This window comes from Poecilia formosa, unplaced genomic scaffold (genome assembly GCF_000485575.1).
Source record: "Poecilia formosa unplaced genomic scaffold, Poecilia_formosa-5.1.2 Scaffold252, whole genome shotgun sequence".
Classification (NCBI taxonomy): Eukaryota; Metazoa; Chordata; class Actinopteri; order Cyprinodontiformes; family Poeciliidae; genus Poecilia; species Poecilia formosa.
Window position 1 is genome coordinate 745,965 of NW_006800191.1, and position 19,021 is coordinate 764,985.

A 19,021-nucleotide genomic window follows, 5' to 3' on the forward strand; every position below is an offset into this window, starting at 1 on the left:
TGACCTGAAGGGAGCGAATATTTTCCACTTATTTTAAGTTACATATTCTTATCACTGCTTTGTAGAAATCAGTTTTCCCTAGTTATTTTTTTATGTTGTTATCAGATGTGATTTATGAATTCCAAAATTGGTAATTTTAAATGTTAAAAACAAAGGAGTTCTGATTTCCAACTACAGTAATATGCCGTATCTTCTAAAGCCTACATACAGACACTGAGGGTGGTTGTCTCCCACTGCAGTATCCTAGCAAATAACAGTTGATGCTGCTTCTGTCTTCATCCATTCCCAGGAATCCTTTAGCCTTCTAAAACGTACAAAGTCAAGTATTAAATTGTCTCTGCAGGGATTCACGCTGTGATTTAGAGCTGAGCTGTGAGTTAGCTTCTCATGCGGGTCACAGTTTAACACTCACCCTGGAGTTGCAAGGAAAGCACGGCCCTCCAACAGACGCTGCCTTTCCACTAAGAGCCAAACTGCGATATCAAACAGACGTTTTTTTATGCTTCATGCAATTTTCAGTCCTACATTTGGTTTAGCTTTCCCCCTCAGAAACTAAGCTACATTTCATTAAGAAAGTGCTTATTTAAGGGTGCATGATTTTTGATCATTTAGGGAGTGCCCTTTTCTGCTCCACAGATATAAGCCTTGTAATTAAAAAGAATCTTGGGAGGTTTTAATTAAATGTCGGATTGTGTTCCATTTTGTTCCTACCAGTGTGGTTTGACTGATTCTATATCGGCGCACATTTAAAGGCTTGTGGAAATTACACATTCTTCTGATAAAATTATTCCAAAGCGGCTGAGTCTCTGCTGCTGTGCGTGGCATTCACTGTGTTTTGGTATCTAAATGAAAAAGTAATAACGTTGGGAATTCTGATACAGCGAGCTAATTTGTGCTTGCTGTTTGGACCATTCGTTTCCAACATATCAGTGGCTATGAGATCACACAGTGAGGATTAGGGAGGAGTGCCACGTTTTGTCAAACAATGAGAACAACGACTGAAGGAAGCAGCTTTGTAAAGCATCCGTACGTAGCACTGCAAACTTCGGTTTAACAATTAATGAAGATAAGAAGCTTTTTTTTTTTTTACATCCTAAAAGGGTTAGAAAGCAAAGAAGTAGATGCATAGTGTCATCACTTGCAGCACTTTTTGCATTACCAATAAATGGCACAACAAGGGTTTATTCTCTAAAAATAGTGGTCAGTTCAAAGTTCAAACCCTTTGAAAATCTGTTCACCCCATCACCTGTGGTGGCGCTGCATCAAGAACCTCTGAAGAAGATATAGGGCACAAAATCCTTTTTCACTCGATGCAAATAAAAAAGGAGCACAGTCAGAGTTTAGCAGTTTTAGGATTTCGTTTTTCTTTGACAAAAGACCATGAGCCATTTCTTCCCCTGGTGCTAGACTCACACATTTGTTTTGGCTGTATTTAACCAGAATGCCCTGCACTATAGTCTGCTTCCTGCTTTTGGAGCAGTCCCTGGTCCACTTTCCAATCACATCCGCATTCAAACGGCACCAAAGTTCACTGCAACCGAACCGGGACATAGGTTTGTAGGCGGACCAGAGTTTGCTTCTTTGGTCTGCATCAGACTTTGATTGTTTGTCTTGTTCACATTTCCCCAAACAAACCAGACTTTCTAGACAAACAAACTAGAAAGTGGACTAACCAGGGCTGGTCTGAATGCCCTTAAGTTTTGGAAATAGAAACAGCAGAGAAAACAACATCCATCCATCGTCTACAGCTGCTTATCAAACCTGGGTTGTGGGGCGTTGGTGCCCATCTCCTGCAGTCACTGGACAAGAGGCAGGTACATCCTGAATGTTCCCAGTCCATCACAGGGCAACACAGGAAAAACAACCACAGTCACATCTAAGGGCAATTTGGAGAACAGTCATGTTTGTGTGAGGAAGCTGAAAAACTCCCAAAGAACACAGACATGCACAGGAAGACCCTAAGCTGGGATTTGAACTCAGGACCTTTTTATTGCTAAGCAACAGTGCTACAAATAACCCTCTATGCAGCACTGAGAAAACATGTTTGGTTTTTTTTCTGTATTTTTCCTGCAATAAACATGTTTGTGAATGACTTTGGCTTTGCCCGCCTTAGATGAGTGAAAAGTTTGTTTTGAAAGTTTTACCTCATTTAAAGAATCATTTTCCACACTGAGATCTCTTTGAAGTGCTGAAGCAAACTTTATTAAACGTTAAAACTCCCCTTCCATCAATACAAGACCAAGAGGGGAAAAATACGGAGAAATGGGAGGATTCTGAGCAGGATGGAAAAATTCTTGTTGTTTTCCTCATTCCTCCTCTGCTGCTGTTTCCGCTCCATGAGGGGAAGAGGGCGGCTAAAGCAGCAGCTAACACACCTGATACTCATTAAGCTCATCAGCCACGACTGCACAACACAACCTGCAGGAGAAACCTCAGCAACTAGCATGTGTTCATGAAAACGCAGACTTACCTGACCTTCCCGATTTCAAACCTGATGCCACGCCTCACTGCCATGTCTGCAGTGCTTAAAACAGGCCAACAGCTTTTTGATTGTTTTCAGTGCAAGCACATGCAAATGTAATCAAAGTAAACGTAAAGCCTTTATCTACAGTTTCTTGTTGTGAAATATAAGGTCTCAAAAGTTGCATCTCCCTGCCAACCTTCAACCTATAAATGTTTGAGGCTCGGGCCTGAAAATGGCAGAAAAAATGTAGAGCTGTCCAAAATCTGTCCTTCACAATCACACAGACAGAAGACTCAAGTTGGAGAGAGAGCGGAAGATTGTGGAATAACATACAAATATTGCATGAACGTGACTGTTCTTTCATCACACTCTGTCAGTGAATGCACTGGAAACTCCATGTGGAAAGGCCAAGGACACTCCAAGCCTTCCTGCTAGACTGACACACTCTTCTAACACGAACAGGTAAAATATCCTATCGTGACTGAATTGTTGTTTTGATCTTTTCTACACACTTTATGTTTTCCATGTTTTGGTCTTTTATTGTAGTGCTCTGGGCTGTTCTTTGTGCAACTTGACATGAAATGTCCAAACTTGTTTTTTTGTTGTCATAGGAAAGGGAAACAAATTGGTGAGAAACATGGCTGAAGGATTTTGATTTTTGAAACATTCTCACAATTAAGCTTTTTTTTTTTATTTTATCTGGTTGAACCTGGCATGTAAAGCGACATATTTTTAATTTGTCAGGAGTTCTGCCATCTTTCTTTGTTCCCCGTATGTTTGCCTGTGGCCGGTTGTGTGTTATGAGAAGGAAAATTCTTTTAAAAAACAGTGTAATTTGATACACAGTGAATCCTCATCCGTGATCAATTACAGCAACACTATCCTACTGTGAAGCCTCATTATGTGTTTTTAAAAAAGTTGCGAGGAAGAGAATAAATACAGCCTGTGAAACTTTCTACCCATTACAATTATTTGAAAAGTATAGCAATACAATAAAATTCTAATTCGTATCTCTATTTACATAAAATGTTATATCTGGAATATAGTTAAACACAGTGCCTTGCAAGAGTAATAAAAGCCATCAAACTTTCTTAGATTTTCTTCAGATTTTGTGTGTTAGATAACACACAGTCGTGCATGATTGAAAAAGGAAGGACTAAACTGTGGCGCTGGCTATAAAAGCTCAACTTTTCTGCCTTAAACCTCTCAGCTCTGTTCCTGACCTGCCTGTTTTGTTCCTTGGTCTTTATGTTGGTGTTTTTTTCACTAATGTTCTCTAATAGACCTCTGAGACCTTCAACGAACAGCTGGATTTCTACTGCGATTAAGTTACACCCATATGGACTCTATTAATTAGATGACTTCTGATGGTAACTGGTTGGAACAGATTTTATTTAGGGTTAAAAACGTTCTTTGGGCCTGAATACGCATGCATCGTAAAATACATTTAATTCTTTGGTTCTAAAGTGATAAAATGAGCCAGTCAAATAATTCCAAAAACCTGACTAAACAAAAAGCTTCTCCATGGATTTTTCTGTGCATCTGTTTATGACCTTCTAAATGTTTTGCCCTTGCCAGAAATCACGTCCACCTAGGAATAACTTTGAAATGACGCTTTACGTCATGGGGCACAGATGAACATTTAATTCCTGTCAAAAAGGAAAAGTCACAAACAGCGGTTTGTTTATACAGATCTTGGAATGCTGCCGAATCCCCGCTGATCGGAAGGAAGTGGTGATTCAATTCAGAGACCCAAGCTTCTTTTCTCTAGACGCTTTGTGTGGGGAAATATAATGAGATGGATGCAGAAATCTGAGGGATAAAGAGGAACAGGAGGGGGCTGCTGCAGAGGGAGATTTAAAGTTCACGCGAGGAAACAGTCAGCTCAACGCAGACCTCTTCCAGGACCTTATAATCTCCCTGGTTAGGTGATATTGTCACAGACTGTCATATTGCTCTTTTCAGATAACTGAATTTCTGATCGTGGTCAAAATTTTATTCGGTGGCGCAACACAGGCTTGAGGCACCTTTTGATGTTGTCAGAAAATATGTAGAATAAATATTTTTTTTAGTGTAAGTTATATAGTTGGACACAGTATTTCTTGACGTAATCACAAAGCAGTCTTGCAGTATAAATAGCCTTATTGCGTCTCTTTAGAGGAGTTATAAACCTCAGGCCTGGGGATTGCCTATGTTAGCACTTCACTAGGCAATTCAATCACTGTCCAGTTTCAGTTGCTGTCTTGTTAGGTTTTACATTAATCCCATATTAAATAAATAGATGTGCAACTTTGAGAACCAATTTTAGCTTCCTCTACAATATGTTCTCTAACAGAGTCCATCATATTTTCAGCAGGCATAAAACACTCCACTGAAATACGGCACCACATTCACGTTGCTAGTGTTCACGAAAACTGCACACATTTTGTCCTTCTAGTTTTAGGATGCTACCAGCACTCTCAGAAGGAAAAATGTTGTGACTGGAAAGAATGTCATCAGTAGTTTAAGTGTAAAGTTTCAGGGTGAGGCTCTTTTAGCAGTCTAAAGCTAGCAGCTCTGCAACACTTTTCAGGAAGCCAACGTTTTTTGTCATCCCTTAAACTGGTTTAATGTAACATTCTAAGCTTTAATATTGTTTTCATTAGTTGTAAGCGCAACATCGCCATCAAGAAAATAAAGACTTGAAAACATCAGTGCATAATAAATCTATACATGTTTCACTTAGTGACTTGAACTACTAAAATATTCAGTATCAGTCTCTCTAATGTGCTGCTAGCCATCGTACGTTATTAAATGGTTTAAATAGCTTCCCCTCTTTTCCAAAAGAGAGGACAGACATGTGTAGTTTAGTTCTAAACATGTCTGGAAGCAACTAATGCATAAACTGCCTTAGGAACACATAAGGGCAGTGATGGCATCGCTAAGAGTAACTTAGATTACTGATTACTTGATTTGGAAAGTAGCTAAGTTACATTAAAAGTGACTTGTTTAGTTATTTTCAGCAGCTGTTGATAATAATGTTAGTTGCGCAACATTCATTCGTGGCTGTTTTCACGTTTTTTTTGCGTTGTTCATATTAGTCTCGATGTTTGCAGTTTTCTGGAGCGCAAAGCGAAGCTCAACATCATTCACAGCAAATATCTTAACTTGACATGAAAACACAGCGGGACGGATCATCCAGGAAATGATGGACCTGGAAGGCTTGGCTAAAACACTGCATTATTATGTCAGTCATCAGGTGAAAACTGCAATTTGTATTTACTCGGGTTATCGTTGTTTGAAACTGGAATTTGTTTTTGCAAAGTGAGAAAAAGAGGCCAAATAACTCAAAATCTGTCAGAGAACAAATTCTGTTTCACAACGCTGTATTTGGTATACAACTATTTTATGAAGATGTGTTTTAAAGTAATACACAATCTTTTATTCACTGCTTTTTTTACATGAAGGTTAATCAAAGTCACCTGTCTCTTTAATGCGTTGCTTTCTTTAGAGTCTGAACTGTCGTGACCTGCCACTAAGACCCCTCTGCTGGGACCATTTTACATTTTTTGGTGGTCGAAGGACAGAAAGATAAACGCCGAATTTATCCTTGGGTTTTAAGCTTAGCTGCTCAAGAGAGCATCCAGTTCATTTATTGGCCTTTTACAGCATCATTGCCTACTTTATAGTAAAGCCAGGTGAAGCAAACCTCGGGCAGAGCTGACATATTGCCTGATTTAAAGATTACCTTGGCAGCAGGGCTCAGTGAAACCTGGATCAATTGGAACAATCTGAGCATTCCCTTAAAATGAAATTATGTAATAAAATAGTACAGAGGAGACATTTATGTGATTACCTGTGCTCCTTCTTGTGTCTGTTTAAGTTTTAAAGTGACTGTATCATTGGAGACGTATATATTTGCTAATCTAAGCTCAACAAAAGAGTTGAGAATTTGGGGGATTTAAAGTTAAAATCTTCTGAGAGGACATAAGCTGTGCTTTCTGTTCAGACTGCCATTTTTTTTTTTCCAACTTCTGAGGTACTTTATAATGTACAAAGTTAAAAGAGGCTTGGATAATACTTTATGAAGCGGGTCCAGACTATCCATCTTCCTTTGTGCACTTCACCTTTTAACCTGTGCCTGGTCCATTTTTGTCATTTATATTTTTTAATGCAACCTTTTATTTATACAGTTACATGTACATTTAAATGAACTTTATTGTTTTTTTAAAGTCTCGCCTGTTTTAAACACCATCCAAGATTTAGCATTTTAAAATAGACAATAGTTAAATTGGTACAAGTTTTTTTTTTTTTTTTTTTTTTTTTTTTTTTTTATTAATTGTGGCTATTTGTTGACCACCATGTTATTTTTTGAACATGTTGGAAAAATTCCACTGCACTTCTCAATTACCAGTTCCTTCATCTCTGCATGGTTGATCCTACAAACTGAAGTGAAACTGACAGCATGACCCACTTTTTTCATTATTCTGAAATTAGCTAGCTGACCCCTTGGGAGAAATATGTTTTTGTTTGTTTGTTTGTTTCTGTTGAGCTTTACATTTTGGGTGTACAGGGGTAATCAATTAATTAAGCGAGACGGATTAAAGTACCCAGAAAAGATTCAGGACACTAAATACGGAGTTTTCACACCCCTGATCCCAATCCACATGCACTATTTGCAATGTGTGCACATGTTTAAAAGAACATGTTTTTTAGTACTCCAACATGCATGTCAAAATAGAAAATAATTTTGTTGTAAGTAGCTGCTTTGTAGAGTCGGATTGTCATCATCACAATGTGCCTGTTGTTGCATGTAAGCATCATAGCTCAAAGCACAGAGATGAAACAGCAAGTCGGTAACAGAACTAAATTCATGCATGTATGTGTTAACAATGCTGCCATGTCCTATAGCTTGTTTAGTGTAAGCATACTTTTTATTAACTAATGGTTAACCCAGAAGACATAAAATCAAAGATATCCAGTTGATTTTAATGTCTCTCAGAGGAGTGACCAGGGTCATCTGTTAACCAAACTAATGAAAAGATCTAGTTCACAGAATGCAACTCAAATCCCCTTAAGACTATCTGACTATGACTATCTGAAGTACACATACAGTGATACTTGTCAAATCAATGGCTTTATCAATACGGTATAGACAAACACAATGCTTAAGGCTTAAATCATTCACCTGTTGTGATGTTGTCGGTTGTCTCACTTGTTTGGTTTCACACCATCAGGTCCAGAAAGCAACCTGGAGACCAAATTGTCCTTCCAGACTCTTGAGTGATGGGAGACCTAAGCATCAGCCAACGAATCGATGCCTTTGGAGACTCCGGCTGTAAGTAAGACCGTGATGAATGAGACAGAGTTGGAGGTGATTGAGCATGTCTGCCCTGATGGTGGTGCATTTAAATTGGGATGTGCATGTAAATGTTTTCCTTTAATTGGAAGCCAGAACAGGTTTATTACCCAAGGTGAATGCAGATCTGCGACACAGGCAACCATAAGGAACATTCAGTTCGGTTTTAATGAGCTGTTGAGTTGAAATGTAAGCTCGCACACGTAGGTCGAGCAGATAGCCAATCCTTTTTCTTGTTCAAAAGTAGAGATTTTCTCCTTTTTTTCACTCCGGTGATTAATGTCCTACGCTTGACCCTGTTGACCCAAAGCTCAAATAAGGAAACTGCTCTCAAGAGAGACGCACTTTACCCTTCATGCTGACCAGTAACACATGCGAACTGTGTTTCTCAGGAGCGAAGATTTGGCAGAGTGATTTTTATTTCATTCAGAAAGCAGAAAATATATCAGAAGGATGCAAACAGTTTGAATATCCCTGTCTGTTCAGGTAGACTGGACATCAAGGTCTTTAGCGTTGAAACGGGTGCTTGATTAACATGTTTTCACACACCATTCAGCACGTTAGACAGATCCTTGATGGTTTTGACAAAGCCTGGGCAGGAATACTCGACAGTAAAGAGCCGCGGGGAGGTGGAAATAAAAGAGCAGAAAACAAAGCAGATGCCCACAGTGTGGGAATTACACAAATCATCAAACAATGGCGAAAGCTGTCTGAGCCGCCGTCGTCACACATCACAGCATGCAAACTCCTCATAACACATAAATACAATTCTGCTCATTTCAGTGTCGGCTTGCTTGACAATACAAATATAAAAATAAACATATTTTTGAGAGGCCATTTGTCCGTTTTGACAGATGAAGATTCTTTACACAGAAACAAACTTGAATTTCTACAAGGAAAATGATTAATGGATGCTAATGTCAAAATAATCAGATTTTGTGGTGAAACTAAAATTCTTGTTAAGGCACTGCATGGAAGAGCTAAAGACAACTTCGTCCACTGATGAATGGCTGTAATAAAGTGCAGCTATGATGTATTTTTCAAAATATATTACAGATTCTGAAGATTGTTATCAAGGCTGTTTTTTATATCAACATATTAGAAAGTTGGAAAGCCATTTATCCTGACGAAGCATAACCTCTGAAATCAATGGCACCATTAGGTTCTCACTTCTTTACATTGGCAGATAATCAATGTCATATGGGCTTCATAATATCCTGCTGGATGTTTTTACTTGTGCAATTGGTGGATAAACTTCAAATATTTCCTTTGGATTCCATTGTGAGCAGCTGGACATTTTGTGTTCAGCAGTTCAGTTATTAGGTTGTTGTTTTTTTTTTTTTCTGTGCCATCAGAGCAACTGAGAGATTTCTGTGCTCTCCTCTTAGGCTTCATGCAGCCTGCTTGCCAGCTGGAGTTAATCTCAGTTTAGCATTTTCAACACAAAAGCTGTCTTTGTGGTTACTTGAACAAAGTCAGACCACTAGAAGCCTGGAGTGAGGCCGTTTCTTCACAAACAACGACATGTCGTCCTCGGTTGGAATCTTCGTGAAGCTGGAGATTGCACATGTAAGCTGCGGCTCAAGTGCTTTCCCTCTGGCCTTGATTTAGCCTAGACGACTAACGACAACTTTATAAACATTTCTGCTGAAATGTGATACGTATTGGAAGGAGACACACAAGCCGAAAGCCTTGTTAAAAATTATTGTGATTAATTGTGTTGAAATGCTTTGATGAATATTGAGTTTGTTAACTCTGGAATGTGGTGATCTGTGGATTTTGAGAATATAGAAAATGTAGGCACAGTCTAACTGATTTTGTTCTCTGTTTTGAGCAAGGTATGCAAAGAAAGTAAGGTTTATATATATATATATATATATATATATATATATATATATATATATATATATATATATATATATATATATATATATATAATCCATCATAACCTCTGAAGCAGATAGATGGCCTGGAAACCTGAATATGAATTGTTTTGAAAAAGCTTTTCAAAAGCTGAGCAGAGAAGACAGGAGAGAACCGTAGCGATGAAGGCAAACACAACACAAAGGTTACATGGGATGGTTGAGAAGTCTTTATACTTTTGTTGACTCCTGGCTTAGATGTGTAAGCATAAAATCTATCGATGCCAGGAGCGAAGACTAGTTAGACTTGGATTCAAAAAACTAGTGGTCCTCTGAGTTTATCAGCCAGAGGAGCAGAACAACCAACCCCACATCAAGAGATTAAACATGTGGAAAAACATCCACAAATTTTATGTGGGGTTGAGATTGGGGTTTTGTGATGGCCACTCCAAAGAATCAACTTTGTGTAACTAATTTGACCAAGAATTCAGAGGAAGAGCTGCACAGCTGTCCTGGTCTGGTCTTGGTTCGACTGCAGAACAAAATTGGAACATTTGTTACATTTTCAGTTGGTTCTGTTCGCTTTCACACTGCACTGTACTTACAAACCCAAACCCCCTCACCTGGAGTGGTGCTGCACCAACAACTACTGAAGAAAACACAAAAACTTTTGAACAAGACACTGAAGCGCATGTTCTTCAAGAAATCTAATCAAAAATGGACTGGTGTCAGATTTTAGCCGTTGAAGGATTTCTCTTTTGTTGTTGGTTAAAGACCATGAGCCATTTCTCCCACTGGTGCAAGACTCACAAGTTTGTATTGGATGTTTTTACCCAGAATGCCCTTCGCTATGAGCTGCATCATGGTTTCAGAACGGTCCCTGGTCCATTTGGCCACTTCATCTAAACCAAAACCGAGGTTTTTAGGCGGACCAAGGTTCACTTCTTTTGGACTGCATCAGAGTTCGACTGTGCATTCACACCTCTGCAAGAAGTAACCACCACCTTGCTCTCAAACATGTTTGTACTTCTGTCCACAAATTTTAAATGGATTTAAGATTAGGGCTTTGTGCTGGCCACGCCGAAGCATCAACTTTGCTGTCTCTAATCCATAACTAAATTGACCCAGAACACTGGAAGAACCTCACAGCTCTACAGTATGACCTTGAATAAGCAAGAGGACAGGAAGACTCAAGTTCTTTATACTCATATTTGGTTTCACATGTTTACTTCCCAGAGGGAGTAAACAATCACTTTAAATCAAATTTGATTGCTCTGTGTCATTCTGCTCCGTCACCCACATTTCTATCCTGAGCAGCCTGTTTACAATCTGTAGCTGCATACTGACAATTTCACTGAGGAATTTGTCACACCTGAGCATCCAAATATCGGCTGCTCTTTGTCCTCTGCTTTTCAACAATGCCTCGCACTTAAAAGCAGGAGATGCTTGGCAAAGAGATGCGTCAAATGTCTTGACACATGAAAGCAGAGGGCCTAATCTTCTTTTCAGAAAATGATAAATCCAGGCTCCCACGAGGTAAAAGTGAGGTAATAACAGTGCAGTTGCCCTGATGCCTGGACTGTGAAGAGTTTATGTAAACAGATGTCCAATAGTTGAAGAAAAGAAAAAAGCCAATCTGAAAGAAATAAAAGGTAAATCTAGATTTTTGGTTTTTTTTGTTCAGTTGTGCACATCCTTTGTCCCAACAGGCACCAAATAAACAGGTGAGCTCATGCATTAGCATAAATCTTTAAATTGTACAATGTCACTCATTCAGTTAGACTGGCGTTTGTGGCGATATGAAGCAAAAAAAGAAAAAAGAAAGTAGCTAGCTAAGCCTTTTGTCTGTTAAGTGGCTTGACCTTGAAATATCGAGCTTCTGTCAGCTGTAGTCATCACTCTGTTGCTTTTTTACTAGCACTGTGCTTGGAGAAGGATAATCTTGAGAGGGAATAGATGGTGGTTTCAAGGCTGCCTTAACAGACACTTATGACAGTCATTAGTACTAACCTCACCTGACACTCCAACATGTAATCTGGGAAGCTTATGTTGCAACGGGAGACGTTATGTTTGTGAGAGTGGAAATAATGATGTAAGTTTTTCTAAGGAGTGCCTGTTAGAAAGGAGTTGTGAGCAATGTGGTACTGGGTTGGTATGATAAGACGATGTCATTTTGTATAACTCGGGGTCAATGCTTTTGTAAATTTGAGAGGCCCGACACAGAGGAGGCTCAAATTAAATCAAAATTTATACAAACGGAGAAAATTTGCTCGTACAACCAGAAATATTAACTAACTACCTTTCAAAAGAGATGGTTGAGTTTCAGGGAATCATTTGTGGAATTGCTTTGAATTAAAAATGTGTGAATTATACAGTGGTTTAAATTTCTTGCTTCTGATTTTTTTCTTGCTTCTTTTTTATTATTTTACAGATTTATTAACAACCTGTTCTTGCTTTTACAAACTCTGACATTCATTAATTCATCCTTTGCACCCTTTTTTATATTATTATTATTATTATTATTACTTGTGTGTGTGTGTGTGTGTGTGTGTGTGTGTGTGTGTGTGTGTGTGTGTGTGTGTGTGGTTTTTAAGTCCATCACCCTCTCCTGGCCCCACCCATTATCACCAAACTATTACATATATGGCAGCATTAACAAACTCTGATCTGATCAAAATTCTGCTCTAACTTTTGATTTAGTTGTCTCCATCTTGCCACATTGTTAAAAGTGTGAGGTGTAAGTTTTAGGTATTGGCATTAGTTATTTTATTGTTTATTGAATTATGTTAATAAATGGAGTATACACACACAAACTGACACTTTTATTTGCCCTTGACCTGCCAACATGCCGTGCAAGATCTTTAAAAAAAACACACACACAATGAAATCAGAATAGGTGAAAAAGGAATGCTTCAGTCTAGACCTTTTCAGTCACTTTGGATTTGTGTATCATTATTGGGTTGTTAATTTTCTTTATCAGTCAAAGTAACGTTGAAGGGCCAAATCAAAGAACAGGATTATGTTTTAGTCTGAATCCCATTTGATTACCTTAAAATCTTATGCTACTTATTTAGTAACCACACGTCCTCTCCATGCTCTGCTGCAGTAAAAACGATGGACGGTTTCCTGATTGTTGTCTGCTACCCGGCCATCATGTGTACAGTGGGATCCTTATGGGTTTTACTCAGGATGAATGGTTGCAATGGGCTCGTTTTATGGGACCCGATTGGAAACCAGCCGTGATTACGATGGGCAGAGAGAGAGAGAGAGAGAGAGTTCAAACTGAGCAGCAAATCTACAAATGGTATGGGTCCCGCTCTTTATTAGGAGCTGTTCTGTGTTAACCCTGCGAAGGTGATTAACGTGACACCAATCATGGTCAGATTCATTTTGTTATCGCCTCATGCTGTTCCTAATATGAATGTTAGCATGGTATTGCTTATTAAAGTTCAAGCTTTTTCTGTTTCTCTGATTTGAACTTGACTACTTAAAGTCGTTTTTTGTTTTTTTGTGGAAAGCCTAACTACTTTCCATTAAACTCCTTGTTTTCTTTCTTTACAAGACGTTGAAGCATTAATGGAAAGGCACTGCTGGGATGCTCTGAGAGGCATCAGTCTTTTGAGCTCTTCTTAAATTATGCAACAGCTGATGAGGCCGGAGCTGCTGTGGACATGTTGTCTCTATTCTGAGACGGCGTTTGCGATTTAGTATTTGTTTTTTACCTTTGTGGTTCGCAGTTAACCCGTCAGGAGATATTCTATGCCCTGTGCCGATGAACTGTAAAACATCTTGAATTCATTGTGCTGCTTTTTTTTTTTTTTTTTAGTATGTGTGGAAGAGGACTTATTAATATCCCAGTTTAGGCAGGAAAATGGCAGTGACTAGTGATGCTTTCAGCCCCTGCACTGCTTTTAGTTGTATGTTTCTTTTTTAGGTGTACTCACAAAAAAGAAGACTACTTCCTCGTCTCCTTTTCAATTACCTGGCACAAAGCTGTAAAGATCTCAGAGAGAGCAAACAAAGCTTCTATCAGTCAGTCACCAGCAGTGGAGGCATGTACTTGTGGGCTTTTAAAATTGAAGGCTTCATAGTTATTAAGCCGTTCCTTCAAAGCACATCTCTCTCCGCGAAAAATGATCTCTTCAAAGGGACCTTTTCTTAACGCTGATGTTTCTTTTTTCAAACCTGAAATAGCCCTGAAAACAGTTTTCTGCTTCACCTCTGATCTTTTTGTTGTTGCTGTTCTCTTATCACAAAAGGCATACCACGTACAAATATTGGTCATCTTGAACATTTTAAAGCGCTTTCTTTGATGGGAATGTTACTGATTTTAATCCAAAGGAAAAAAAAAAAAAACCTGCCACCAGTCAAAATGATCAACCATGTGTGCTTGTGCCTTCTGAGAATAATAAAACCTACTCATTGCCTGTGGTTTTGTTTGATTCCTCCTTCTAAATACACTGTAGATGTTAAATTCGCACTCTTTCTGCCTGTCAAAAGGATAACTGTAGTGGATGGAGAAACTTCAGATGACATAAAACTAATGGGTTTTAAATTTAACCATGAGGGGAAAAAAGGATGATTGGAAAAGTTTTTGAAGGATCTGAAATTACAAATCCAGCCTCCCTAAGGAGTAGTCTGAAGCGTCGAAGGACCTGTGTAATTCTCTCTCTGATGAAAACTCTTAATACTGATTTATCTGATCAAGAGCGTCTCAACAGCTTTCTCTGGTGTGCTCAAAGAATACTAATAAACCATTCAATGAAGGCCCATTTAGCAAAGGAATGAGTGCGGCTATTGCTGTAAAACAACATAATTTCAGCATTGAGCATCTGATCATCTACAGTATTCAACTGTGACCTCAAACCGTTTCTGAGGCCTTATCAAAACTATTTATTTTACGCTACTTAAAGCAAATAGTTCCGCAAGACATTTTGCTTATATTGCACTCTGGAACTGGCTTAAAAAAAGAGTAACTTGGGTTATCCAAACCTGGAGCAAAAACCAACACAACAGAACTGGGTTTGGGTTTGATCTAGGATACTGGGCCAGGTGTTCTAGGTTAAATTGGCCCATGTCTGTCTATTATTAGGGTCAATACACATTTTTAGAATTTTTTTTATTTATATGAATTTATTTGAGAGATATGCCTTAGTATTTTTGTAATTTTTTTTCTAATGGTCTATGAGGCAGAACTAAAAGGGGAAAAAAAGTTGTATGACAAAATATTATCCATTAGATGCTTCTTGTCATCCCACTAATCACGATGGCCTTCATGATTAGTTATATTAAACATTTTTTACAATGAAAGTCTAACCTGAAGTCAACCCGATGGGTGCACTCTTAGAAATGGCTGTAAATTTACAGCGGAATTCCAGCAGTAACATACTGTTATTCAAAATATGGTAGGATATTGTCAATTTGATGTCTTCTGCTGTTGCCACAATTAAGACTGACGACTGGCAGTAAACTACCGCAAAATAATTGTTCAATACAGTTTTTTTTTCCCCTAGGCAAGACATTTTACTTGTATTTGCATCTTAGAGGACCAGCATTTAAAGACAATATTAAACGGAAAGAAAAAAAAAAACTTTCCATAAATCTTTTCGGGAATGAATTGAAATCTACAGAGCATAATCAAAAGTGTTAGATTACCAGTGTTGGTGTTGTATGTTAAAAAATACAATGTTAATTAAACACTTGTTTAGTAAAATTTAAAGATAGGTTTGTCAGTTTCCCTAAAAATATGGTGTTTGATAAAGAGTTGCTCCCACAAGCGCAACGTATCTGTGACGTCACGTGTTTGCCCGGTAGACAGCAGTATGGCGTCTTGTCTGGAGCTTATTATAACAAGGTAAGTTCCCCAAAGCTATTAAAACATGCTCTTTATGTTTGTTCTTTAATGTATTTATGTAATGTGATGGTGATATATTGTCTCAATGTTTGTAACTCCCTGGCGGACATTATACCACTATGTATGCTGCGTTTATACTGTTATGTATTCTGTATCTCAATAAAGATCTATTTAAAAAAAAACAAAACAAGGTAAGTTCCATATTAAGACCATCATGTTTTTGATTTTGATTATTTTTTATGAATGCATTAACTTTGTTTGCGCAAGAGTATCAACTTATGTTTAACGTTTGTTTATTTGTTTGGATATCGCAAAAACAGAAAGCTGAAGGCTACAGCTTCTCTCTGCAATGCTCTCTGCCTTCGCAGGACCCCTCTTCCGCAGACCGGGTGGTTTCTCAAACCCATGAAAGAATAAGTTTGAAAGGATGCAGACCCTGAATTCGAACACCGGAAGAGCGGAGAGTTCAGTGTGTGTTAGCAGTGAAGCTATTCAGTTGAGTGTAACGGTTTGTTAGAGGGACCTTTCGAACACGGCGTGTTTGAAAGGGGAAGAAGTAGGTCTGAACACCGGCTCTTTACAGGCTGATGCAAGTTGAATGAGGGAGCTGTCAGCTTAACAGTATGATAGAAAGACAGAGAAAATAACCGGACATTTCCTTGATGTCTTTAAGCTCAATTTATATATATATTTTTTTTAATTATGGAACACACCAAGTGTCAATTTTCTCATTTTGATGGAGAATATTAGCAACAATTAGCCAGATTTACCAAGCTAGGTTTCATAAATGCTCACATAACGTATGTGAGCATTTACATACGTAAATGTGCTACGGAAGGAGGAAATATAGAGATGTCAGAGCTTTAAATCTGTTTTATTTTTCTGTTTAAAGACTGACTGATCTATTTGTTTAATTTCTTACATCAGATTATTTCACATAACATTTCATATTATAAATAAAATATTCCACCAGTGGAACTAGTAGATGTTTTAATTTATATTAAGGAATTATTTACTTAAACAAGCTTATATATCTTGCTCAAAAGTTGCTTATCAGTTTTGTCTTATTTTAAGTGTACAAAGATATTTTCACTAGAAACTGGACAAAAAAAAATACTTGGTAAAAGTTTGCCTTCAAATGATATAAATTCAACTTTACTGACCCCAAAGGGAAATTAAATGTTGTTATAACTCATATAGATTTGATTAATTAATACATTACCCAAACCATGAATTTCAGTAATTAAATTCAAACTAATCAAACTCAATTTCGTAGAAAATAATCCTAAATAATAAGTAATTAAAATGGATTTTAAACACAGAAATAGTCCAATTATGGGGTGGCTGAACAATATTACAATATCATGAAATAAGCATCTTATATCAGTCTGTATCAATGCTTTTTTTTTTTTAATTAGTTTTACTGTTTTAAAATATTTGGAATACTTGCCTGTTTTATCCATAGTTTTCACACCACAGTGTTTTTTAAATTATTATTTTTCATTTCTAAGGAATCTATTCAGCCGTAAAGTTTGTTTTTATTCAAACTTCAGCAGTTTTCTAGTTGTTCTGCTGAGGCAGTGACATCAATTTGTGACATCACACAAATTGATGTCACAAAGAGAATTGATGTCACTCGTGTGGAGCAAGAGTGACATCACAAAGCTGCACGGTCATAACCATTGCAGAAGTCGGAGAGGAAGTACAAGGATTTTCTCCTAACAAGAGATTAAATACTAAAGCTTTTCAAGACAAAAAGTCAACTCCTAACAATCAAATAAAGGAAAACATTGAACAGTTTTTGGATTTGCCTAGAGAAAAAGGATTGACAATGAGTCAAAGCAGTCAGGCGTCATTTTCTGGTTACCAGAATGAGACAACACAGCAGACTTTAGCTAGAAAGGCACAGAAGCTTCAAGACATCTTGACAGTAGCCAGCACGATGTCTATTGAGAGACAGTCTCTGATCAAAGAAAACGAGGAGCTGAAGATTCAACTTCTGAACACTGCACTTGAAAAAGACAAGCTGCTTTTAGAAAAAGATGAGGATTCTAAAAAACAGTTTGAAGTAATCAGAATGTTAAAGGAGGCTAATGCCGCCCTAGAGCAGAGAAACATTGCCCTGGAGCAGGAGAACGCCGCCCTGAAGCTGGAAAAGACCGGACTGGAGGATAAAAACAGCACGCTAGTGGAGAAAACCATCACCTTGGAGCAGGATAACACCACCTTGGAGCTGAAAAACACTGAATTGGAGCAAATAAACATCACCCTGGAGCAGACAAACACCAACTTGCAGGAGAGAACCACCGATGTTGGGCTGAGAGTCATCACCTTGGAGCAAAGAAACAACACCCTGCGGCGGAGAAACAACACCCTGGATCGGAACCAGAGCGCCTTGGAGCAGATGTACGCTGACCTGGAGGTGAATTATAACACCCTGCTGGAGGAAAAAAACATCCTCGGTCGGGTAAACAACGTCTTGGAGGAGGAAAACGAAGCCCTGAAGATGACTCGCATTGTCCTGCTCCATAGAAACACGGAATATGAGCACCAAAACCACATCTTGGAGGATTTAAACAGCGACCTGCAATTTGAAGTGGAACAGCTGAATCGCACGATTGAAGACTTGTACCAAAGGCTGAGGGACAGAGAGCAGCAGCAGAACCAGCAGCCATCTGAAGAGGCTACCAACGAAGACAGCCAGTCGGTTTCAGATCAGCCACAGGAGCAGCTATCTATAGTAAGACGTGTGGTCAGAGGCTTCACCGATACACTTCTGAAAATATATCAATCAATCAATCTCAGGCACTGGGTTGAAGCCTGGTACTTATAAATAAAGAAGTGTCATGAGGGCTCCAAGCTTCATGCTTGATTGTCGGTGGCAGAAAAGCTTGAGGACAACAGGAATGCGGTGTCAGGGGAGCTTGACACTTGGGGGCTGATGGTGGAAGAGCTAATTGCTTGAAAGATGCTGATCTCCCGGCCGACCTGCAGGGCTTCATAGCAAGTCCCGCTGGTCCCCGGGCTGATCTCCAGGGTTTTGTGTCGAGTCCCGCTGGTCTCCCGGCTGACCTCCGGGGCTTCGCTGTGGATCCTGTCGGTCTCCCGGCCGACCTGCAGGGCTTCATAGCAAGTCCTGCTGGTCTCCGGGCTGATCTCCAGGGTTTTGTATCGAGTCCCGCTGGTCTCTAGGCTGATCTCCAGGGCTTCGTGTCGACTCCCTCTGGTCTCCAGGCTGACCTCCAGGGCTTCGTGGCGAATCCCTTGGTCTCCGGGCTGACTTCCAGGGCTTCGTTGTGGGTCCTTTCGGTCTCCGGGCTGACTTCCAGGGCTTCGTGTCGAGTCTCGCTGGTTTCCAGGCTGACCTCCAGGGCTTCGTGGCGAATCCCGTTGGTCTCCGGGCTGACCTCCAGGGCTTCGTTGTGGGTCCTTTCGGTCTCCGGGCTGACTTCCAGGGCTTCGTGTCGAGTCCCGCTGGTCTCCAGGCTGACCTCCAGGGCTTC

The 19,021-nt window shown here is 39.1% G+C and overlaps 1 protein-coding gene across 1 annotated transcript in view; it reads left to right on the top strand.

The window, feature by feature from the left end:
• The first annotated feature begins 2,439 nt into the window (after positions 1 to 2,439).
• arhgap42b (Rho GTPase activating protein 42b) overlaps positions 2,440 to 19,021 on the top strand; it is a 122,468-nt gene continuing 105,886 nt past the window's right edge. The window contains exons 1-2 of the mRNA XM_007569943.2: positions 2,440 to 2,926; positions 7,681 to 7,781. Of these exons, the coding sequence (XP_007570005.1) occupies positions 7,730 to 7,781 (52 nt within the window). The 5' untranslated portion in view covers positions 2,440 to 2,926; positions 7,681 to 7,729. The remainder of the gene's footprint in view (positions 2,927 to 7,680; positions 7,782 to 19,021) is intronic.